The sequence below is a fragment of the Aristolochia californica genome, unplaced genomic scaffold, assembly GCF_029961685.1.
Source record: "Aristolochia californica isolate CCGP_79_NKW_82.1479 unplaced genomic scaffold, dmAriCali1.0.hap1 SCAF_11, whole genome shotgun sequence".
NCBI lineage: Eukaryota > Viridiplantae > Streptophyta > Magnoliopsida > Piperales > Aristolochiaceae > Aristolochia > Aristolochia californica.
The window spans coordinates 3972149-3996427 of NW_027181782.1; the positions used below are offsets into that span (position 1 = coordinate 3972149).

Genomic DNA, 24279 nt, shown 5'->3' on the forward strand with positions numbered 1-24279 from the left:
AGAGGATCACATGTGAGGGAGAGTATTGGTATCCCACATGGATTTAAGATTCAAAAGAACCTAAGTTTATTACTTGGGAAGAGGCCTTCTAACTTTAGCTAGTCATTTTGGGATGGACTTGTACCCAACTTTAATAACAAAAAAAGGAAATGATTAAGGTACCTTTAAAAATGGTATAAATGGTATAAGTGCCATTTTCTACATTCTCATATACAGTTTGTGTCCACTTCCCTGGCCTATCTTACTTAGAGAGCAAGTTTGGGTTGTTTCTATCTATAGAAAAAGGAAGCTTCACATGGATAGCATCAAGAACAAAAGAACACCCAATTGTTTTCTTTATCCTGTTTTAGAGTGTTATAACCTGTGTTTTTTATTCTGTTTTATTTTGTGTTAACATCTTTTGGCCCTAATGCCCTTATTGAATATTTCTGTCCATCAATAACTTACCTTCTCATGGTTCAGTTTTTTTTAAATTGAAATTACAAGGATGAGGATAACAAAAGTTGCTAAAACAAATCGAGCCAAAACTAAACAGGGCCAGCAACAGTACAAATAACAACCAGACATCAAAGGCCAGCAACGATGAAAAAATTGAAAGAAAAGAAAAAAAACAAACTCTATCAACCAGTATCAATGGCCAAGTCCATAAGTGTTGCTCTCCCAAGGTGTCAGCCTTCCGATTTGGGCTTCTAATGGTTTAATATAGTTATAAGAAAAGGGTTCAATGTTGATATGGGTGATTAATTTGGTTAGTTGGAATTGGACTCTTTAGTTTGTGTGTTGTTGTGGCTGGGAAGAGTCACTAAGAAATCTTCACAAGGGCATAACTTGTTGAAGGCAGATAAGGAGTTCATTCAAAAACCGATCAACAAGAAAATAAGAAGAATTATTTCAAACATGAATACTGCAAACCTTTATTATTATTATTTTTTTAAACTTTTATTGATATTTGTAGGTACCAAAATTATCTCAGTGATGAAACTTCCCAGCGTTTACTTGATTCGATAAAACCGGTATGTGACCTCCTTTTTTCATTTTCCATTGGGTGTTGGGGGTGGGGGGGTTGGGTTCTGGTTGTTGGTGAACTGCACTCAACTAATATTTTAAAAATATTTGACCACCAAAAAACTAGTTTTATAAGTGAACTGAGGTGGAAAATATGGTGGATTCTTCTGCTACCTTATGGAAAACAAATTGGAAGGAGCTAATTCTCTAGCTGACTCATTAGCCAAACAAGGAGTTTCCCTTCAATCCCTTGTTGTTACAGGAGATTTTCTTGCTTAGGCTGTCCTTTGTTCTTGCTTTCTCTTGAACGGAGTCTTTCATAAAAAATAAAAATAAAAGGTTGTCAATCAACTGCATTTGTTCAATATAATAATTGCTTTTACAGGTACTTGTCTTATCAGGCCATGATCATGATCAGTGCACAGTTACACACGAGATGCCTTTTGGGGTGGTGACAGAGGTAAAAAGTGCACTTAATTGATTTGCATTTGACACATCTATTTTATGTATTCCATCTTGATGATCATCGTTGGAGCCTTAGCCCAACAATATAGGTATTATCTGCATGCGTACTCCTCCATTCTGCTCTATCATGCTTGATTGTCTTTTTTAATGATGGAGAACCAAGTGTACAAGAATATGGGCATAAGACCCACATGAAGACAATTAAAACAAAATAACAAAAGTGTAAAAAACGAAATACAATAGATTTACAGCTAGGTAGGGAAACTCACAACAAGCTGTTCAAGGGAGATCCTACCCACAACTAGGGAATCTGCCTTTGTATTTCCTGAACAAGTATGTGCTGCCAATTTAGATGAATTGCCTATTGAATCGTCAAGGAGGTTCAACTGTCCCCTTTCCCCAGGATATTACAAACATGGTATCACCGATACAAACCCGATATAAACGAATGTCCTTAAGGGTAGCTATTACTTCTGCCATTGTAGAATCCATTTCACCAATCGAACCTGAAAATGTAAGAAGAGGGGCACCCTCATGATTTTTGGTAAACCAACTCCACCTGGTCCTAGACTGCCTTTAGAGATCTCATAAAAAAATGGAACGAGAGGGACGAAGAGCAGTTGTGGAAGAGTGAGGGAAGACAAGAGAAAATGATCAGTGACCTGCGAGACATGAGAACCAGCAGAATGGAATTGGAGCGAGTGGCAGGGACTGCGGCAAAGGGGAAACAGTGGACTCTGAACATCTTTGCTCAGACGGTAACACTTGAGGCAGCTTGCCTGAGCTGGACACGAGTTCCTGTCGGAGCGATGTTTTAAGGACCAAAGGTGATTGGACAACTATTCGACAGAAAAGGAACCTGTCACTAATCCAAGTAGCTTCCAGATCTCCTACGGAAGCACCACGCTCACTATGGCTGCATTGGAATGGGAAACTGGACCAATCATCCGAATTACGGTAAGGAACAGAGACAAGAGCTCCTTCATCTCTGCCTCTGGAGCGGCATTATCATCCTTCCCCACTGTTTGAGCGTGTAACCTCTGGCTCAGAGTCATGCAGATGCTCGAAGGAGGTCTGGATAGGCTGCTACATCTTCTACCTCTCTGTAACCGATATCGTGGCAAGAGGGAATGCAAAATGATTCAGTGTCGTGGAGATGTAATCATGGCACGTCTTTACATCCCTGAAAATATTGCATCTCACTTCGGTTGGGATGTCTTCCTCAACTATCTGCGGGATCTCTCCCCTTACCAAACACCCAATTCCCCCCCCCTCCCCCCCCCCCCCCCATTAGTGATACTCAGAGCAACTCACCATCACTTCCACCTCCGCCTTTGCTGCATTTACCTCCTGTCCCCCCAGGCCCACCCAACCAGTTCTTGCCACTCCCCAAGATGAGGACTTACCACATCACCCCAACATTAACCTACCCCCTCAATCCCTCTGCACTGGGCAAGCCGAACTGTCTCTATCTCTGAGTGTAATTGTTAACCGCAGTTGTGATGGACCCCAATGGCGAACTGGTTCACCTCCCAGCTGTGACTCGAATATCGACCCTGCCTTTCTTTCTTGGGCCCCTTTGAATGGCTCGTCCATTTCTGTTCGCCCAACGATAAATCCATGGCCCTTAAACTCTCTCCCTGTGGCTACATTGGCATCTCCGGTATCAAAGAATGGTCAACAATGCCTCCTACTAGTACTTTTGGACAATGTTTTTAGCACTGCTATTTTCGGCATATTGATGAAGCTTGACAACACAACAGCCCAGCGGCATCAAGTGGATTTTGTCAAGCTCCTCATCAACCCGAGCAGACACTAGCCGGGGCATTCTTTTCACAAGATAACTGTCGATTAGGCTTGGTTCTGGATCAAAATCATGTTTGATGACCTCGGTGACCTCCGACGCTCAAACGGGAGCTGCAATCCTTCTAAACTCAGAGGTTGGTGCTATGACTCACTGTGTCATAACCAAGTCATGCCACCCTTGCAGCCTACTTAGCCGCTATCTCTGGTATGGAACACTGTAACCTGTCTCCATGGTTCCCTTTCCCCGGAAAAATTCAAACTCACCCCTCTGAACCAACCACCTACCACCCCCAACGGTCCCAACAAAGCTGACAATATTCTGATTGGCTTGACAACCCAACTAAACCAGGTCTGTGTAACCCATGAGTCTCCCATAGTTCGAAACTCAAACCTGCCTTCCCTGCACTATGAAGATGCAACTACCCCTGCTGACAACATCTTTCTCCCTCCTGTTTGCCAGCCCAACACTAATCAAACTCCCCTCAATTATCCCCCCACCAACTTCCCAACCGCCGCCCACCAGATTAACAGAACCCCCTCATACCTGTCATGATGAAGAGCATTATCTGGACACTGGGCATCTCTTAGCAGCGTCCTCGCTGAACATCTGGTTCCCCTCCCTTCAAGACAACATAACTCCTTCATTGCTACCAGGCCCTCCCACCCCTATTTATAGACAAAACACTACCATGACCACCCCAATTGCCTGTCCCACGAATGGACACACCCCTTAAGCACTTCAAACTATCCCTTCAACATCAAATCAGCTGCTGACACCAACCTCCTGCGCCCAACCAGACCACCCAGATTCATCAACCACCCCCCCCCCCCGACCTTTGCCTGCTACATACCAGAAACGAAGGAAAGGGCAACCCAGAAAGCTTCTGTACGCTGAGTCCAGTACTCAAACCCATTACCCCACTGACCCAAGCTCTGGAAGATTGATCTTCCCTCCTTCTGGAGATTGTTCTTTTAGATTCATTGTCGAGCTTCAAACTGAAAGACACAAGTATGATGATGAAACGTAGCAGCAAATGATGGAATTGGCCAAGTTAATGGGTGTTGTCTATACTAGTAATCTCCCCCACGACGAGGGCCCTTCAGTGGAAAAACCAAATCAGAAATGATCATAGTGTTGTGGAATATTCTTGGAATTGGGATGTCAAGGAAGTGAGTGTCAATCAGATGTCTCTTCACCACTCCGAGCCCTCTGTTGCATCCTCCAAGAAACAAAAGCGTAGAGCATGAATGATTCTATTGCTGGGGACCTATGGCATTGCAACAATTTGGAGTAGAAAGCCATTGATGCCATCAGACACTTTGGTGGCCCTTTGATCCTCTGGAATACCATCACCATTGATGTCCTTGACTCCATCTCGGGCCTCCTCGTGTTGGCCTGAGAGTCCATGATAAATGTTCTGGCGGTATTTGGTGTCTGGAAGGGATTTATGGTCCTACCAGATATCAAGACAAGATGTTTCTGTGATGAACTTCTCAGCCTTCTTCATGGTTGACAGCTACCTTGGCTCCATGTTGGTGACTTCAACTCCATTAGATTCTGCAATGAAAAGTTGCCCCCAGCCAGCTGTATCACTTCCTCAATGCAGGGATACATCAACTTCATCGGTAGGTGTGATTTGGAGGAAATTATTCTCTCCAGTAAATCTTTTACCTGGTCAATTGGACAGTATCCCCTTATCCTATCAAAACTGGATAGGTTCCTTGCCAACAGTGATTGGCTAAGACTTTATTGAAATGCAATTGCGAGAATGCTTGATCATGCTGCTTCTGATCACTGGCCAATTTTACTTGATTCTCAGTTTGGGTGGTGGTAGTGGGGGCCATCCCCTTTCAAATTTGAGAACTCTTGGTTGAAAGACGAGGGATTTGATATTGTTATTTCTGATTGGTGGCACAACTTAAATGTGATTGGCCCTGGCGGATAGATCCTTCCCTTAAAGCTGAAGATGTTAAAAGATTAAATTGAAGCACTGGTCCTTAGAACGTTGCTCTGCCAAAACTGCTTAAAGGGTTTCCCTCCTAACTCAGATTGTTGACCTGGTTGCGATTAAAGAGCAAAGGTGCCTTTCTTCCATTGAATTCTTTAACAGTATTTCTCTTCAAAACTAATGTCAAACTCTGGCCTACAATGAAAGGACACATTGGAAACAACGTGCTCATTTTAAAATGATTGTTTGAGGGTAATGCAAACTCAGTTTTTCCATGTTGTTGCTTCGGCGGGGAGGGCTAACCAAATTACCTCATTATGCATTAAAATGAAGTAATGTTGGATAGAACCTCCATAACCAATGCTTTAGTGAGTTTCTTTTCATTACTATACTTGGAAGATTGCACAAGCTGACCTAGAGTTCAGCACATCCGCTTTCCAGGATCTCCCTTGTTGTTGCCTCTTTTCCTTGAGCTCCCCTTCTCTACATGGAAGTGGGGAATGCTAGACTAGGCTTACCTTGTGACCATGCCCCTTGGCTCCAACGACGAGTTCTACAAGTTGAGTTGGCCAATCATAAGAGAGGATATTATTACTATAGCTCATGACTTTCACCGCAGAGGCATATCATATTAGAGCATGGGCACTTCCTTCATTGCACCCATCCCAAGAAGACAAACGTGGAGGGGTCGGTGGATTTCCAACCTATCAATCTGGTCACTAGCAAAAACAAGATCATTGACTGTCTTTTGGCTCATCACCTAAAGGCAGTCCTCCCATTGGTAATCCATCTCGATCAATGTGCCTTCATTAAGGGGAGGAAAATTCTCGAGATCATTGACTTCTTTAAGAGATCCGACTTGCCATAATTTACTCTCAAACTTGAATTAGAAAAAGGCTTTTGACAGAGTCAATTGGAGTCTACTTGATGATTTACTTGGGCATATGGGATTTGGGCAAAAATGGAGGTTTTGGATCAACAACTGTATATCCTTGGCATCCTACTCCCTTCTCAATGGTACAATTCGTGGCTACAAGGGTTCCCATGGTATCAAGCAAGGTGATCCTCTCTCCCACATGTTCTTTAACGTTGTTGTTGAATACCTATCCTCAATGATGTATTCGACAAAAGATGCTGGTTGGATCTGCCCTATTGCCACTCAAGTTGAATTCGATATCCCCATCCTTCAATTTGCTGGTGACACAATTTGTTTTGGAGAAGGCACCATGGGTCAAATTCGAAAAATTAAAGCATTACTTGGTCTCTTCGAACTCTCCTCGGGGGAACGAATCAATTGGCACAAGACTGCTCTCCTTGGCTATCACATCAACTCTGTGGATCTACGCTCTATAACTGATTACCTTTGTCTGCTCTTTGGCCTCTTCCCCTTTCACCTATCTTAGGCTTCCCCTATTTGATAGCGGACCTCAGAAAAATCTATGGAACCAATGGTGGAAAGGCTCGAGCAGTGGCTTGCCACTTGGCGAGGAAAGCTTCTCTCTAATGCTGGAAGACTCACTTTACTCAATTCATGCGTCACAAGGCTCCCAAACTACTACTTATTCTTCATGTTGTATCTCGCTCAATTTGCAATCATATTGAAGTCATTAAGAGACAGTTCCTCTGGAGGGGTTCTGATGACACTTTCAGATATTACCTTGTTAATTGGAAGGAGGTATGCATGCCTAGATCCTTGGGTGGCCTCAACATTGGCCTTACCAAGGATATGAATCATGCTTTGCTACTTAAATGGTTTTGGAAGTTCAACAATTGCACAAGTAGCTTGTGAAGGCCCATGATCGCCTTGAAACTTCAGTGGCATGGAGATTAGTGGATTTGGGTGGGGGAAAGCACCTCTGTATGTCCACACTATGGAGATCTTTCTCCTCCCTCCTTCCTATATTTGAAGCAGCAGCGTGTTTCTTTGTGGGAAATGTGTGCAGAATCGAGCTTTGGAACGATTGGTGGTGTGGATCTGGGCCCATCAAGGAACAATACAGCACACTACTTCCGATCACTTTACGCCAAGACATATCCATTGCTGATAGTTGAGACTCCAGTGCCTGGAATCCCCATTTTAGGTGTGGTCTTAATGAATTGAAGCCTCGGATGTTTGCCACCTCCTTTTTGACTTTGACTCCATCAAAATCAGAAACCACATCCCTGACAAGATGACTTGGCTCTCAGCAGATATGGCATATGATTGGCTTATGCTCACATTGGGGTATGGACCTCTAGCAGCACCGAACATGAAGCCGCTATTACATGGAAGCTTTCGGCCCCTCATAAAATCAGATTCTTCATATGGACCGCTTGTCTGAACAAGATCATCACTGTGGATAACCTTTATAGGAGTGGCTCTCTTAGCCCATGCGAACTTTGGCCTCTCTGCAACGTTGAAGATGAGAATGTTAGCCACCTCCTTCATTGCCCATATTCCTGGCGAGTGTGGATGGTCATTCTTCAGCGCATTGGTCTTCAGGTTTGTCTTCACAATGACCTTATCAGGACTTGTCTGCTCCTCTTGACGATTACTATCTCCAAAATTGGCAAGCTCCTCCTTTCCGCGTGCCTCGCCCACAACTTGTGGTGCCTTGGGCTTGAGCGAAATAACCGAAGATTCAATAGTAAATTTGGAAGTGTGGATGACACAATCAGCAACATCATTGGGTTCATTTCTTCTTGGCTTCATACCAGGAAGGAAATTGCTTCCCTCTCGGGTGTCCCTCTTGGGATTAATTGGCGTGTTGTAGCCCAAATGCCCGCCTCTTCCAGATCTCCCACCATGATAGAATGAAGTCTCCTCCTTCTGGTATTATCAAAGTCAATTTTGACGGCAGCGCCCTCGGCAGCCCCAGTGTTGTGGGCTTTGGTGGCATTTTCCGGACTCTAGTGCCTCTCCCCTTATCACTTACTCGGGACCCTTGGGAATTGCTGATTCTACCTCAACGAAAGTTTTTGCCCTTCTCCAAGGGCTTATTATCTTTCAGAATCACCTTATGGCCCTTTGCTTATTAAGGGTGATTTTGAAGTTGTTATTGGTTGGTGCTCTGCCTTAGTGTTGCCCTAGGAGACATTGGAATGAATTGTTTTGTTTTTTATATCACTTCTGTAATCACTTGCTTTTGGTCCCATGTTGCTAGATCAGCAAATTCTTTTGCTTACAAACTTGCAAAGCGAGGGGTCTCCCTCCAATCTCTTTTTATAAAAGGTGTGAACCCCTAAGGTTGTTGTTTGATCTATTTCAACAACAACAAAAAAAAGGTTGTTGTTTTACTTTTCCTTTGCAATAAAATCGCCCCATTTCAAAAAAAGAAAAAGAAAATAGTGATAATAATCACTGAATTAAGAATTTGAATCAGACTGTAGGAAAAATTTCAACCACTTATGGTCTTTCAAGCAGAGACAAACCAAATTGGGTCAATTAGAGTTCAAACAAAGCCAAAACCACCTAACAGCAATAGCAAACCCAAATTGCTGGTTTCTTACTGGTTTCAGGAGTTAGAATAGGACATGAGCTATAAGCAGAACAGCCAATGAGAGAGAAGAAGACTCATCTAATCCTAAAAATAAACACAAACCAAAAATACTAAAGCCAAGGGGAACAGGAAGCATAGTGCAGTATGGCATTAGAGAAGAAATTGAGAAAGCTACATCTATCTTTCTTCTTCTTTTCCTTCTCCATCAGAACTGTTGCTGCTTTGGAACCATTTGACATTTGTAAAACTGAAGTGTGAGAGAAATTAGGGTTAAGAGAACCCTCTCCCCTATTTATAACTCAATCAATAGCAAAAAGTTCAATAGTGTCTCTACTCTCCTTGAACCCTAGGAATCTAGTTTCTAAAATAAAACACTTTCGTACTAAAGAAAAACAAAATACACTTAGAAAACTACGACTTCTAACAATCTTTTCCCCCAATCTATACCAAATCAAATCCTTAGCTACTCTACCTGCACTTGTAAACCTATAAATACCAACCATAGTTTACATGTATATTTTTCTCATGCTTTTGTTCCTATTTTATTAATTCCTTGATACGCTGTTTGTGTATATTTTTACTAGCTTCATTTCTCACCCATGTTATTTATTATAAGGGACTATTGATGCATATATTATTGTTATACCTTGTTATGCAGCATACACTAGGGACTTTGAGTTGGCAACAAGGTAACTTTTATCCATCCTTCATGTTACTATCTACGACTGCGTTGACATCTTCAAACGGAAGTATCACTACAGAAGATGCAGTATCTGTTCAGTTATGTTTTCTTCCGTGGCAAACACACATATACATTTGGTAAGTCATTGACATCATAAGAATGACAATTGGGATGTTTCTCAACTGACTTTGTGGTGGACTTATTCCAAATCCGTACCTATTCAATGCTATTATGATCATTCTTTTTGACTTGTTAGATTCTGGAATTTAAATATTGTCTACCAGGTACCTTTTCCTGTTTGCAGTGACCATACTTCTCTTACTTTCTTGGCCAACAAATGGCCTGGGAGCCTGGGTTGATTATAACCATTTTGTTGGATTCCTCGAGAGAGCAATTAGAGGCAGCTTTGGAAGCGCTTCCAAAGAAAAAGATGAGGATGATAACTGTGACTATGAAATGATTTGGGATGCAGAAGGGGCAATGCATCTGGTCAAGAAAGCCGTAACGAAGGTCCCGATTACAAATTCGAGCATTTCAGGACCTACTGGGAGGTACATATGGTCATTGATATTGGTTGGAGAACTAAGCTTCCCATTTGCATCTTATGCTACTTTCTTTGAAACAACAATCTACCTTTCAAGATTCATTATTTACTCTCATTTTTTCTTGGTGATAATTGTATTCTGTGGTTAATTGCAGAGGTAGTGCTGTGGTGCGGCCAGCGGCAAAGAAACATGCCAGTCAAGACTCAGGTCCTTCCCTGACAGTCGATATGAATTCAGACTTGAAGTTGGATGTTGATTCAGGAAGAGTTTCAGCACCACGAGTGACTAATAAATCATGCAGCAGACGGATACTGCAACGATTAATCAGGATGCTTAGACTGCTGATGGTGATTGCTGCTCTTAATGTTCCTCTATATATGATGCTGTTGTTTAAGGATTGGCTGGACCTATGAGTTAGTTGATGGAATTGCATATAGTGCAACTGTGTCGCTGCAAATGGCAGGAAAGAGAATCCATCAGTGAGAACTTGTAGACTATCAAAGTATACAACATTTTAAGTAAAAAACAAAACGTTTCACAAAATTTTGGAAAATAGATACTAAACAATAGAAAATTTCTAATCATGAGAATTAGAAATCACAAGATTGTTTCTTCACTATTCAGGGGAATGCTACTAGGGAAAAAAAAGTTCAACTGTGTTCATCCCAAGGATTTCTATAATGTCTTAAGACTGAGCGAAGAGGAGGAAGAAAGAAGAGGGGAAGAGGGGCAAGTCGTTACCTGAATCATTTTTATTTTTTTCTTGTTTTTTCTCTGATTTCACGTCTTCCCCTTGGTTCCCAAAACAAGAGGTTTTACGTAGTGCGTTTTCGTTTTACCCAGTTGGGTCTAGTATCTCCCATGATTGAGGGGTTTTTCTTTTCATTCTTTTTAGACGAAATGGGATGATTGTTGTATGTTATGATTTTGAAGCGTGAGTGCGTTGTGTTTTCATTCAACGGTCAGATTTTTTAGTAGAACCTCGTAATGAGGGGTCTGATTTTTTATGTTAAATAGAGGTGACAAGTATGGAAATTTATATCCTTTGTCTATTCTACATGAGTTGCTTTTGGATTGGGTGAAAATTTTGATTTGCATGCATGATTTACATTTTGAAATTTCAGATACCTTAGACTATGAAAGGATTTTGAGTATGGAGAGTTCACAAACGTAGGTATTGATGGTTATGGATCTGTCTAATTGATCAATTAGTGAACCTTAACTGAATCAGTAGGTATATTGGATTCTTGTTACTCTGAAAGTGGAAAGAAGTGGAGATTTTGTTTCTTGTATCCTCGATATATATATATCTATCTATATATATATATATACACATATAGGGTTTATCCAATATGAAAAGTTATTTGGTGTAAAACATGTAAAACGACTATTTTAGCCGTTCGATCATGATTGGACGGTTGAGATAGATTGAACAGTTGAGATAGACGATGATCATAATCGAATGATTGAGATAGTGTTTTACACCAAATAGTTTTTTGTATATATATATATATATATATTAGTCTAGTTTCTAACTTAAAAATAATTATATTAATAAGAATTTTCTACAAAGAAAAATCGACATCTTAATTAGTGAAGGTCACGCAATAGGAAACCTTCGAGTAGTAGTAGAATACTTAATTTCTCGAGATATTTAGTGTCATCAAGAAAGAAAGTTTATATAGAGAATTACATCTCAAAAGAAAGCTATATGAGTCTATTTTCTAAAGTAATAAACCGTTTCTCAATCCAATATTTTTAGATAGAGATATCAACATTGGAAGAACAAAAAGTCATGTTAAAAACATGTTGGATGCTGAAATCCGAGTTACAAGGCGAATTTTTTATTTATCTTTTTGAGTTGCTATTCTTGGTTTTATTAAAGTTTCCTATTTGTTTTCAAACTCTAATCAAGTTTTTTGACCAATGTAAGCATCTTTTCTTCCTTAAACGTTCATTTTTATATCTCATATTACATGATTTTCCCTCTTCTACTTACATGACTTTAGTTTCCTTTTTTGATAGAGTGAATTTTTTTATTAGAAAGTCATATTTCGTCATTCTAAATTCCAAATATATCTTCCTAAATATCCTTTATTCCATTTTTTATTAAATTTTTTTCTTACAAAATTGGTCAAGTTATGTTAAAAGCCTATTTCTTTACATGAGAATTCTTTTTTTTTATAGAAAGTTTCTATCATTATATTCCATCTTAAAACTTTCCTTATTGGAGTTTTTTAAAGTTTCTTCAATTATACATGTTCATAGAGAAATTATTTTTTTATCTCCCTTTTGAGTCAAACTCGATCCCTTTTGAAAGGTTTAAATATGAGGTACGTAATGATGAATTCCACAAGTTACAATAATCAAATTTTATGTAACCAGAATATCTAAGTAAGAGGACGAATGAGATGAAAATTACAAGCAAGATGTGAACATGAACAAGATAAATTAAGACAATTAAAAATTCTTTTTTAAGTCACACAAGATCAAAAGTTTTATGTCCGAGATTGTTTGTTAAAATCCTCAACTTGAGGGAGAGTGTTGAAAATGCTAATAATAAATATTTTAAGGTGAGTCTCATGCAAAGGAGATCTCATTGTTGAAGCAAAATCAAAGAAAAAAGGCAAGTATACTCCACATCGTGCACATGTATAAAAATAAGAGTATGATTCTCTCTTATTTTCTAAGATTAGTTTTCTTATTATGGCTTGTTGATTACTAGAATTAATGAGATATTACTTGTTACAATGTGGGACCCACCATGGTTCACAAGCTGGTGGGACCCACCATGAGAACGTGGGATACCAAGAAGAGTCTTCACCCAAGTTAGCATGAGTTAAGAGATAAGAGGCACAAATTGGAATAAGTTAGTAGACTTGAAGATCAAGTGTGACCCACAAAGATACCACAAGCTGATAATCTTATCAATATGAACTAGAAGATTATGTGGGACCCACAAAGATAAGACCACGAGCCAACCTCCTCTCTTATGTCCACGTGACTGAAGAAGAGTTAGAGTTCAAGTTATATTAGACCTCTAGTAGATTGTGTTATTTTTTCACAATAGACTTATCTTAGATAGTTAGAGTTGGAATGTAATTAGGAGACTTAAAGGTTAATTGTATAAGGACTCTATCACTTCCTCTACTATAAATAGATATTTTGTAATTCAGAATTAATCAAGTTATACAATTCTTTCTTGAGTAAATCTTTCTCTTTGCTTGGTGCACACCTTTCTTCTCTCTGCTCGAGAGTTTTCTTCCCCTTTTCTTCTTCTTCTTCTTTCTCTCTTCTCTTGTCGAAATATTGGAAAAGGGGTCCTAAATTCAACATGGTATCAGAGCATTAAATTTAGGATCCCCACGTCAAAAAGAATGCTCTAAGAAGATATGATCAACAAAAGTCATAGAAGGCTCTTTGAGAGGAAAGATCACAAACCATGAGATAAGTTTTTAATTTTTTATTACTTCATATTACTAGTTTCCTAATTTAAAAGATGATTTAAAGATGACTATGTGAATTTTTTTTTATCTTATAAGATTGTGGATATGAATGCCTCTCGATCTAGAAGAAGCTATCAAAACAGTTTAGTCAGTTTGGAATTTTTGTTAACCGAGATCAGTCCATGATCAGATTGTTGAATTTTTTTTTCTTCGTGGGAACAAGAGTCCCCTGATGTCGAAGATTGATATTGAGTCTCTTATGAGTGGTATTTATTAAGAAAAAAATCAGAATAATGATTTAGCGTAAATGCTAAGGTTCTCCATGCACCAAGTTGTTTGAAAAATATTGCTTGGATATTTTGATTAGAATTTTTTTGGAGAATTATTTTCTTGGAAGTGCCTATTATGGGTAAAGATAATTTGAGTAGCAAAGGTGGTATACTCAGAATTACCATAATACCCTTACGAGGGGTATCAAATTTTATGAATTGGTCTACATCGGTTCAAAGGTTTCTTATAACAAAGGACCTCCTTGGTCATCTCACCAACCGTGGACCACCTATTGATGAAGAAGACATTTTGTATAACAAATGGTTAAAAAATGATACCATTGTGATTAGTTGGCTAATAAAAAACATGGAAAAATTGTGGAAAGAATGCACTCATTGTGGGAGATATAGCCACACTATCAATACATGCTATTACAAGGAAGGAAGTTACTATGGAACAAATGGTCACAATGGAGAAATATGTTATAATGCCAACGACAACTCAGACTTGACAAATCCTAATCAGGCCTTAGTAATCAGCCCACAAAATCAACTAAAAAACAAAATTTTACTGATGGAGAATATGAGTTGTTTCAGAAAATGATGGGTTCTTCTCCAAGTTCCTCATTAAATATCACTGCCACTACTGCTTCAGGTATGGTATTTGCCTCATCTTCATCCTGGATAATTGACTCAGGAGCCTTCGAGCATCTTACAGGTAACAGACATTTATTACATTCTGTATCTCCGTGTCTTTCACATTACCATAACTGATGGTTCTCAAACCATGGTTCAAGGGAAATGATCCACTTTCGTTACACCATCACTTTCGTTCACCGATATTCTATTTGTTTCTATCTTCCATTTGAATTTTTTCTCTGGTAGTCAACTGACAAAGTATTTTAATTGCTCTATCACCTTCTCACCCACTTTGTGTGTGTTTCAGAATCTTATAACGAGGCGGGTGATTGGTGGAGGCTGTGAATAAGGGGGCTATACTACTTGGATGTGCCAGAAATAAATACTGTTTCCACCAGTGAAAATGAGACAAGGCTATGGCATAACGAGTTGGTCAGTTTGGTCAGAAAATAAAAATACTTCGGTCTGATAATGCCAAAGAATATATTTCCGAAGACCTTGACTTTTTTTCACGAAAATGACATTATCCATCAAACATCATGTGCCTAAACTCCTCAACAAATGGTGTAGTTGAACGACAAAATCGTCATATTCTTGAGGTAGCTCGAGGTTTACTATATACCATGAAAGTTTCATACTTTTATTGGCCTCATGCTGTCCTTACCACATACTTTCTTATAAATCGTCTACCATCTTCTATTCTTGGTAATAAATCTCCTTACTCTATATTGTTACTAACTGATGATCCATTTTCACTGCCCTTGAAAGTCTTCGAGTGTCAATGTTTTGTCCATATTTTTTCCCCAAAACAGTGTAAACTTGATCCTAAATCTCTCAAGTGTATCTTTCTAGGATAATCACATACACAAAAGGGTTATGTTTGCTATAATTCTACTCTTCAACATTTACTTGTGTCCAGGGATGTGACATTTTTTGAAGACTCTCCACACTATTCTGATAATGCTCTTCCGGGTTTATCTTCAATACCAGGTTCTCCTTAACCGGTTGTGCCCCGTGCTACTTAAACTTCTCAGCCCCCAGAAACACTGGTTGACACCACACATGCTGAGTTTACGGATCCCACCGAGGTAAGTCCATCTTCTCCAGTTGTTTTTGGCCCACAATATGATACTCGTCCTATTGCATGAAGAAAAGAACCTAAATCATGCACCATACCCGCTACATCTCATCCCATATCAAATTTTGTGTCTCATCATCATTTGTCCCCTGCATGTTGTCAATTTCTCTCTGCTATTTCTTCCATATCTGTACCATAGTCCTATCAGGAGGCTCTCAAACATCCAGGGTGGAAGGCAACAATGGATGAAGAAGTGTAGGCAATTTATAAAAATCAGACATGGGCTCTTGTCCTATTTCCATCAAATAAGAAACCCATCTGTTGCAAATGGGTGCTTACTGTGAAATACAATCCGAATGGCTCTGTTCAGCTGAAGACTCGCCTCGTGGCTAAAGGTTATGCACAATGTTATGAAATTGATTATGAGGAAACCTTCTCTCCAGTGGCAAAAATGAACTCGGTATGTGTGTTATTATCTTTGGCAGCTAACTCTTTCTGGCAGGTATATTAACTTGATGTAAAAAATACCTTTCTAAATGGGGACGTCAAAGAAGAAATTTATATGCAACAACCACCTAGGTACATGGTTGAGGGGGAGTCAGTATGTCGATAAAAAAAATCTTTGTATGGTCTAAAATAGTCCCCTCGTGTATGGTTTGAGAAATTTAGTCAAACCCTCATACGGGTAGGATTTTACAGATGCTCTAGATATCACTCAATTTTTTGTTAAAAATAGTCCCCTCGTGTATGGTAATTCTGGCAGTATATGTTGATGATATCATTTTAACTGGTAGTGAATCGGAGAGTATCCAGGAAACAAAAGAAAAAATATGTGTTGAATTCAAAACAAAGGATCTTGAACTAATATTTTCTGGGTATTGAAGTATTACAATCCAAACATGGGATTGTGCTATCCCAAAGGAAATATGCCCTTGATCAACTGGAGGAGACATAAATGACGGGATGCAAACCAGTAGACACTCATATGGACTCAAATACAAAATTATGTGTAGGTATTGGAGAAGATGTAGATATTGAAAAATATCAGAGACTAGTGGGAAAACTTATTTACCTGTGAGTAACAGGGCCGGATATATCATATGTAGTAAGTGTGGTGAGTCAATACATGCACAAACCACAACTTAGTCATTAACAAACACTTGAAAGGATATTATGATATCTAAAAGGAGCTCTATGAAGAGGGTGTCTCTATAAAAATCATGGTAACTTCAACATCAAAGGGTTCTCAGATGCAGACTGGGCAGGATCCCCGGACGACAAGAAATCTACTTGGGGATTTTGTACGATGGTTGGAGGGAATTTGGTTACATGGAGAAGCAAAAAGCAAACTGTAGTAGCACGGTCTAGTGCAAAAGTATAATACAGAGCCATGACACACACTGTTAGTGAACTTCTATGTATAAGATCTCTTCTCACTGAATTGGGATTCTACAAAGAAGCTCTGATGGATCTATATTGTGATAATCAAACAACAATACACATTATATCGAATCGAGTCTTCCATGAAAGAGCAAAGCATATTGAAGTGGACTGCCATTTTATATGAGAAAAGTTCCAAGCGGTTTTTTTTATCTCTAAAACATATATCATCACAAAGTCAAGTTGGAGATATTCTCACCTAGCCGGTCACTCACAAGATTATGTCTACCATTTGCAACAAACTGGGCATCTACGATGTTTTCTCACCCTCAGCTTGAGGGAGGGAGTTATAATGTGGGACTCACCATAGTTCACGAGTTGGTGGGATCCACCATGAGGACATGGGATGCCAAAAAGAGTCCTCATCCAAGCTAGCACGAGTTAAGAGATAAGAGGCACAAGCTGGAATAAGTTAGTAGACTTGAAGATCAAGTGAGACCCATAAAGATACCATGAGCCAGTAATCTTATCATATGAGTTGGAAGATCATGTGGGACCTACAAAGATAAGACCACGAGCCATCCTCCTCTCTTATGTCCACATGACTGAAGAAAAGTTAGAGTTCAAGTTATATTAAACCTCTAGTAGATTGTGTTATCTTTTCGTGATAGAGAGAGTTAGAGTTGGAATGTAATTAGGAGACTTAAAAGTTAATTGTATAAGGACTCTGGCACTTCCTCTACTATAAATAGAGGTGTTGTAATTCGGAATTAATCAAATTCTACAATTCTTTCCTGAGTAAATATCTCTCTCTTTGCTTGGCGCACACCTTTTTTCTCTTCTTCTCTTTTCTCTACTCGAGAACTTTTTTCCCCTTTTCTTCTTCTTCTTTCTCTCTTCTCTTGCTCGGAATATTGGAAAAGGGATCATAAATTCAACATTACTGAGAGTAATGGAAACTTTGTGAAAGTTTATTTTTATCATAACTCATTTATTATATTATTACATCACTCTCATAATTTCCTCTTCATATATACACATGCTTCTCCTTGGTTCCCTCTCTTCTCTCCTTTCTTTCTTTCGTTTTCTCCTCTTCTGTGATCTCTTTGAAAGCGAAAATTATACTAAATTTATTTAATTACATGCCTGGGCTTGACATCAAACCATTTGACAACAAATACTGAACGTCATACTGAAGGTCAAATAGAAGACAAATTGTGTTTTTCCACTTTTCTACAATCCTAATAATTTTTTTCTATCTGATTAGGCATTGGGGTAGTTTTACCCAATAAATTATTTACTATTTATTAAATAAAATAAATAAAGGTTATTCCACACCTTAATACTAATTACTTGATTATATATAAGAATAATTTGATGAATTTTTATGTAAGAGAAGGTATGTTTGAGATAAAACATGATTCAAGATCTTTTTCTAAGAATTTTTTAATATTATTTTAAGCATTTTATTATATATTAGAATGAAATTATTTTTATTCTTCTATTTATACAATAATATGATTTTTTTGTACTTTGGTTTATAAATTTTAAAGTCCTTTTAATTGTTATTCTATAATTTATCTGATTATCTTTTCTACCATTCGATAATGATCAATGGTTATCTCAGTTGTTCGATCAATGACTATCTCAACCGTCTGATCAACAAGTATCTCAGCCGTTGGATCATAATGGGACGGTTGAGATAACCATTTTATATATTTCGCACCAATAATGCATAAAAATATCTAAATAAACGTTTTTTTTTGGTTTGTACCGTTTATATACTGAAGCGGTCCCGCATTGCTTCCTGATCTCGCCGGCTCCGTGAGAGCCTACTAGTGGCTGCGTGGACGCACTCTTATCCCTTCCGCCTCGAGTCCTCCTTCAGGTTGCAACTTCTGCCTCCCACTCTGATTCTCCGATCAACGCCTCGGCTCTGGTCACCTTCTCGCATTGCCGGTAACTCTCCATCTTTTTCTCTCCCTCAATTCAGTTGCTTTCTCTTATTTTGCCATTTTCCTACGTTACTCGCGAGGCTCTGCGGGTGCTTCCATTTTGTGGCTTTCCTTTTCTCATGGTGTATTCGGGGTTAACCCTGCCCCGAGCTTGATTTAGGAGAGTGGTCGCTCTCCTCGCGGAACCGCCAAGACGTAACCTTAGACTACTATTGAAACCCACTATGGCGCTTTCGATTGAAGGAGCGTTGCTTAGTTTTACGCCTCTGATTCTGGGTTCTTTTTAGTTTCAAGTGTTTTTTTTTTGTGAATGGAAAATAGTGTTAAGAGTCGGAGTATAGTGGTGTTGATGAAACTCTTTTCCGATTTTTAGATACCGTTTACCTGAAATGAATATCCAAATGCACTGCAAGTTCGCGTTCAGCTCTTATGTTTGCCCAAGACCCATCTTTTCTCCTCATGTTATGCGGCCCAAAAGCACCCGGCAAACTCTTTTCAACAGGTTGGAACTCGGTACCACAAAATCAGAGCTCCGAGCCACATCTGGGTCGACCACCACGTTGTCTCCTTCAACTTCACAAACCGCTATCCACAAAGTTACTGTTCACGACCGCCAGCGGGGAGTCACCCACGAGTTCCTTGTTCCGGAGGTAGTCTAACCTTCACCTGCGAAGTCTGTCTTATTCCTTTAAAAAAATAAAAAAAAAGTGTATAATCCTGCTGCTGCTTATATTCATTTTAACATTTGACTTGTTTAAACAGGATCAATATATCTTACATACCGCAGAATCACAGAACATCACTCTGCCATTTGCTTGCAGGCATGGTACTGCCTTCTGCTTATTTTTGCGACTAATGCTTTCTTTAAAAATTAAACATCCAATCAAAAGGGTGGTAGCGGTGGAGGGTGTATTTTCATAGTTACCTATAAGCTATATTTGATTTGTTGAGTTCGTCAATTCATATGAATTGACAAATTTGTGTTATCTATATGCAGAATTCTCTTATATTAACTTTTTTTTACTACCATAACAGTTATTTTTCTGTCTGCAACTTACATTGATATTCATGCCTAATACTCCAATATGAATGACATAAAGTGTTACTTTTGTGTTTTAATCTTCTTTCCACATACTGCAAGCATATTCCAGAGAAACTCTGTCCGTGCTTTATAGATAAACTTGATTCCCTTTCTTTCTTTCAGTGAAAAAGTGTCTCTCTCCAGGATAGAATAAGTGTCTTAGCTGGTTCTGTACTTATGGAAATGAAGCTTTTTATGTGTTTAATTTGTAGTCTTTTAAGATTTCAGAAGTGTAGATTTCTTAATATTGCGAGGTTTAAACAAAATCCTCTTTTAGTTTTCTACTCAAGTTTCTTTTTTGTCAGCTTCTATCATCTAAGTCATTTGCATAATTCTTTCCAATTAATTTGACTGCACATTATAACAGAAGCATTGCACTTGTTAGGTTGTTGTACAAGCTGTGCTGTCCGAGTAAAATCTGGCCAAATAAGGCAGCCTGAAGCTCTGGGAATATCTGCTGAACTAAAATCTAAGGTTCGAGTTTACCTTTTATAGTCGATAGATTATTTTTCACCATTTACAAGACTTAGGCTATTAAAAAAACAAAAAGATTGTATTTAAGCTAGAGAAGATAGATAGCATGTTGTCAACTTTGTAGAAACTAGGCCTTTTTCTGTATACTTTGTCTAAATCATATTTCTCCTTACAAAGTTTTGGGCGTACTGTCATCATTGATGTCAAAGTAGGTCTAAGCAGTTTCTTTTACAAAGTTGGGTGAATCATCTAGCTGCTGGACATGAATAGGGCTAACATTTAAAAAAATCAGTTGGATTGGGTGATTTGGATCTCATTGCATGTGAAAGTCATCAGGCACTTAGACTTTTACATCTTTTGTTTCTGTTAAATCAATCAGTTGACTTATCTTGCATTTGCCTCGTCAGGGATATGCCCTCCTTTGTGTGGGTTTCCCATCTTCTGATGTTGAAGTCGAAACACAAGATGAAGATGAGGTAACATAATAACCTTGAGGTCCTCACTTGTAATATTTTATTTTTTTAATTTTTTGGATATTGAAATTGGACCCATTATATGTCCATTGAACTTGACATATTTTTACCAACTTTGAACTCAGTAACACACTTATGTCTATTGTTCTTCGGAAAATGTCCACTATGCAGGTTTATTGGCTTCAATTTGGGCGATATTTTGCACGTGGGCCAATTGTAAGTCTCCACAGCCTAGTATTTCCATATGAATGGGCTAATATGAAAATAAAGATACATAAAATTTTAGGCATGCATATTTTTTTTCTCCACTCAGTAACTGCTTGTATTTTTGAAAAAATTGTAGGAACGGGATGATTATGCACTTGAGCTGGCAATGGGTGATGAGTGAGTTCTCTGGAATTCATATTCAAAAACTTACCTGCTTGCAATTTATTCATTTCCTTGTTTTTTTCTTTCTTATATTATTCGAATTAGCACTTGGAAAGTTGTACATAATGTGCTCTTAGTGACTGGAGCTGGTAAAATAAGTTTAAGCTCGATACATGTGATATGTATTTTTATATTTTGATAGGGGGTTTGTACTGGCTGAAAACAAGAGAATGTAAAATCTTTTTAAGCGGGATACATGTACCATTTTTCATGGTTTAGTCATTAGTGCAATTCCATGAGAGGGAAGGGTGGGAGAAATTCTGTTATACCTGTAGTCAACGTTCTCATCTCTTGCATATATATATTTTCTGTTATTGGCTGTATCTTGCTTTAAACTTGAAATCAATGTCAAATATCAACTTGCAGCAATCTAGAATTAGTTCTTGTGTTGCATACCGAGCCCCATTTTTAGTCCAATTTTTTCCATGACTGGGTGTTGGTAGGGAGGATTTTTTGCTTTAAACTTGAAAGCAATGCCAAATATCAACTTCCAGCAATCTAGCATTAGTTCTAGCATTAGTTCTTGTGTTGCATACCGAGCCCCATTTTTAGTCCAATTTTTTCCATGACTGGGTGTTGGTAGGGAGGATTTCTGTTTGTTTATCGTATTACCATAGGGAAATAGATTAAAATGCTAGCTCCACTTCTATCTGAACATGGAGTTGGATATGTGATGTGCCATTTTATATGAGTTCGCAGATCATAAATGCCCAGTTGGTTATCTTCTTTTTCTCTATTTCATCTCCATTTCTTATTTCTTCTTCTTCTGTCCTGTTTCTTCTTCCTTTTCTTTCCTTTTTCCTTTTTCCTTTTTCTATGATCGGGAGTAGGTGGGCAGGATTTTGTGTCTTTGCTCTCATCTTTGATCAGGAGTAAGAGAAAAAGAAACCCTTTGAGCAAAGACACTTTTACTCATCTTTGATCCTTCTTTTATAGCTGATTAAGGAAACTAGACTCGTCCAATTAGGATACTACAGAAGGGACAAGTTCCATCTCAATCCTAATGTGCTAATTACAAATTAAGGACCATTTTGCCCTTCACTGCTTTGGAACTCCTCTAGTCCTTACCCAAAGTCTATGCCTAAATACGTGAAAATTTATGAAAAAGGCATTCATTCTACTGTGAACAGGTTCTCTCCCTTCCCTTTTTCCTATGCTTCTTCCCTCTTCTTTCTTCCTCATGTTTTCGTCTTCTCTATGCTTTTTCTCCTCTTCCTCTAGTTTTCTTCTTCTCTTCCTTTTTTTTCTTTCTTTCATTTATTCATGCTAAAAGAGGAGAGGATGCTGCTTCTTTCGATGCTTAGGAAGGGGGAGGGTTGCACCCCCTTCTCTCCCCTCTCTATACTTGGAGAGATGAATTTGGTTATTGTGCAACTACCCTAAGAAATTAGATTGTCCATTTTGTTAATATTGGACGAAGTGTGGTGATTAGTCATAGATTGAGTATGAGCCAGAATTGCCTCATAATCAAACCACGATTTGTGATTGGTCATAGGAAAGAAAGATTACATGTTTTCCAAGGATCAACAGTCATGAGCATATCCTCGTGATTGATGATTAAATTTTTTTTTTTTGTAATTGGAAGAGTTGTAAAATTGGGTTCAACCATAACCACATCATTCGTTGATGTTGATGAAGATATTTCGAAAACTTTATTGTTTTCCTTTATTCATCCATTTTTTATTAGGGTTTGACATGCCTCGACGTCTTCTTCCCGAGACAGAGAGAGAATTTCCCTTGCCGAAAAGATGTGACATAAGTTGACTACGTGTGAGAAAATCAGGTAGAAAGTTATTTTCTCCCTTGATATACAAAATCAAAGGTGCTTAATTTTGTTTACCATCGGGCAAATATTTGTTTAGATGCAAAAAATTTCATAAATTTTTTAAGAATTTGTTTAGCTACAGAACAACCTACTTTAAAGGAATTATTGATTAATTAAATCGTCTTGAAATTTACCAATGCATTTAACAATAACAAGAATTTCTTGCTTTAGAGTTGATTATGGTTCAAGGTATAGGATTCTTCTATAATCTTTCATAAATTGAGCAAGATTGGGATAACAATTTGCAACCTAATTCAAATTACCCAAAAATCTCCCTAATTGAGTTTTATCCTTAGAAAATTTGGATGCAAACTCAATTGGTTTTATCAATCAGAATTATTTTACTTCATTAATATTACAACCCAAAAATCAGATAATAGTTTGAAATAATTTCATTATTGGAGCCAAAATTACCAAAAAGGGGTAAGAATCCCAATCACTTAACCTACAGAAAATTCACTTTCATTCTTGAAATTTTGAAACGGAGAGGGTGCATCCTTGAATATTCTTGCATTTGCCAAATCACTGAAATTTTTTCTTATTGTTGGTAAGAGTCTTTCTATAAGAAAAACCCTCCAAAAATAGGCGTATGCTACTTATTTGTGGCGTGCACACGGTATTCTTTAGTAAAAGGCGAAAGAATAGTTCGCTATGTGCTCACCACGCAGCTCCGTGAGGTCAACTGGATACAGAAATCTCCTATTTGTAAGTTTGTCGCTGGAGCTGGTACCGAGGTTAATCTATGTGGGACTAAAGGAAGGTAAGGCCCAGATTAATCTTTTTACAAATGCCGAGGTTCAATGACCTTTTAACTCCAGCCAATTTTGGTTGAACTCCCTTTTGTTATAATTAAAATTTGATAATATGTAATTTTTTTATTAATTTAAAAATAGTTTAAATATTTTAATTTTTTTATAATAAAATACCTTTTTTTATTAACATAATTTTTTATTTTTAATATTATATCTAATTAATATTTTAAGAGTGAGAATTTAGATAATAAAAATAACAATTTGATTATGCATTTTAATATAATTAAAGTAATTTTTTAATAATTTTATCTTTATATATTTAATTATATAAATAATCTTAATTTATTTTAGTTATTTATTAATTTTTAACAAAGTAAAAATATTTTAGTTTAGTTAAATAAAATTATAAAAATACTTTTTATAATAAAATACCCTCTTTTTTATTAACATAATTTTTTTATTTTTAATATTTTATTTAATTAATATTTTAAAAGTGAAAATTTAGATAATACAAAGTAAAACTTTGATTAAGTATTTTTTATATATT

At 37.8% G+C, this 24279-nt stretch overlaps 2 protein-coding genes and 1 non-coding gene across 5 annotated transcripts in view; 2 read left to right on the top strand and 1 right to left on the bottom strand.

The window, feature by feature from the left end:
* Positions 1-10509, top strand: part of LOC137944211 (uncharacterized protein C630.12) — a 31621-nt gene extending 21112 nt beyond the window's left edge. For 2 of the 3 annotated variants that reach the window (XM_068789792.1, XM_068789794.1), the window contains exons 9-13: positions 956-1013; positions 1391-1465; positions 9363-9523; positions 9671-9937; positions 10086-10508. In XM_068789792.1, the coding sequence (XP_068645893.1) occupies positions 956-1013; positions 1391-1465; positions 9363-9523; positions 9671-9937; positions 10086-10344 (820 nt within the window). In that variant the 3' untranslated portion in view covers positions 10345-10508. Of the gene's footprint in view, positions 1-955; positions 1014-1390; positions 1466-9362; positions 9524-9670; positions 9938-10085 lie in introns of all 3 variants that reach the window. The other variant, XM_068789793.1, reaches the window with a different exon arrangement.
* Positions 10510-18577: 8068 nt separating this feature from the next.
* LOC137944679 (ferredoxin C 2, chloroplastic) lies at positions 18578-21350 on the top strand. The gene is made up of 7 exons (XM_068790393.1): positions 18578-18702; positions 19072-19348; positions 19461-19524; positions 20165-20253; positions 20661-20729; positions 20898-20942; positions 21070-21350. The coding sequence occupies exons 2-7, from the start codon at positions 19088-19090 to the stop codon at positions 21112-21114; spliced, it is 573 nt and encodes a 190-aa protein (XP_068646494.1). The 5' UTR covers positions 18578-18702; positions 19072-19087; the 3' UTR covers positions 21115-21350.
* Positions 21351-23532: 2182 nt separating this feature from the next.
* On the bottom strand, positions 23533-23650 carry LOC137945081 (U5 spliceosomal RNA). Its single transcript, XR_011110901.1, has one exon. It is a non-coding gene; the product is annotated as a U5 spliceosomal RNA (small nuclear RNA).
* Between the last annotated feature and the right edge of the window lie 629 nt (positions 23651-24279).

What these genes read in the sequence shown, in the direction of transcription:
- LOC137944679 (XM_068790393.1), top strand. Translation starts at nt 19,088, where the DNA reads ATGAATATCCAAATGCACTGCAAGTTCGCGTTCAGCTCTTATGTTTGC. An exon ending in CTGCTGAACTAAAATCTAAG is followed by an intron (nt 20,254 to 20,660) that starts GTTCGAGTTTAC and finishes TTGCCTCGTCAG; the next exon opens with GGATATGCCCTCCTTTGTGT. An exon ending in AAACACAAGATGAAGATGAG is followed by an intron (nt 20,730 to 20,897) that starts GTAACATAATAA and finishes TCCACTATGCAG; the next exon opens with GTTTATTGGCTTCAATTTGG.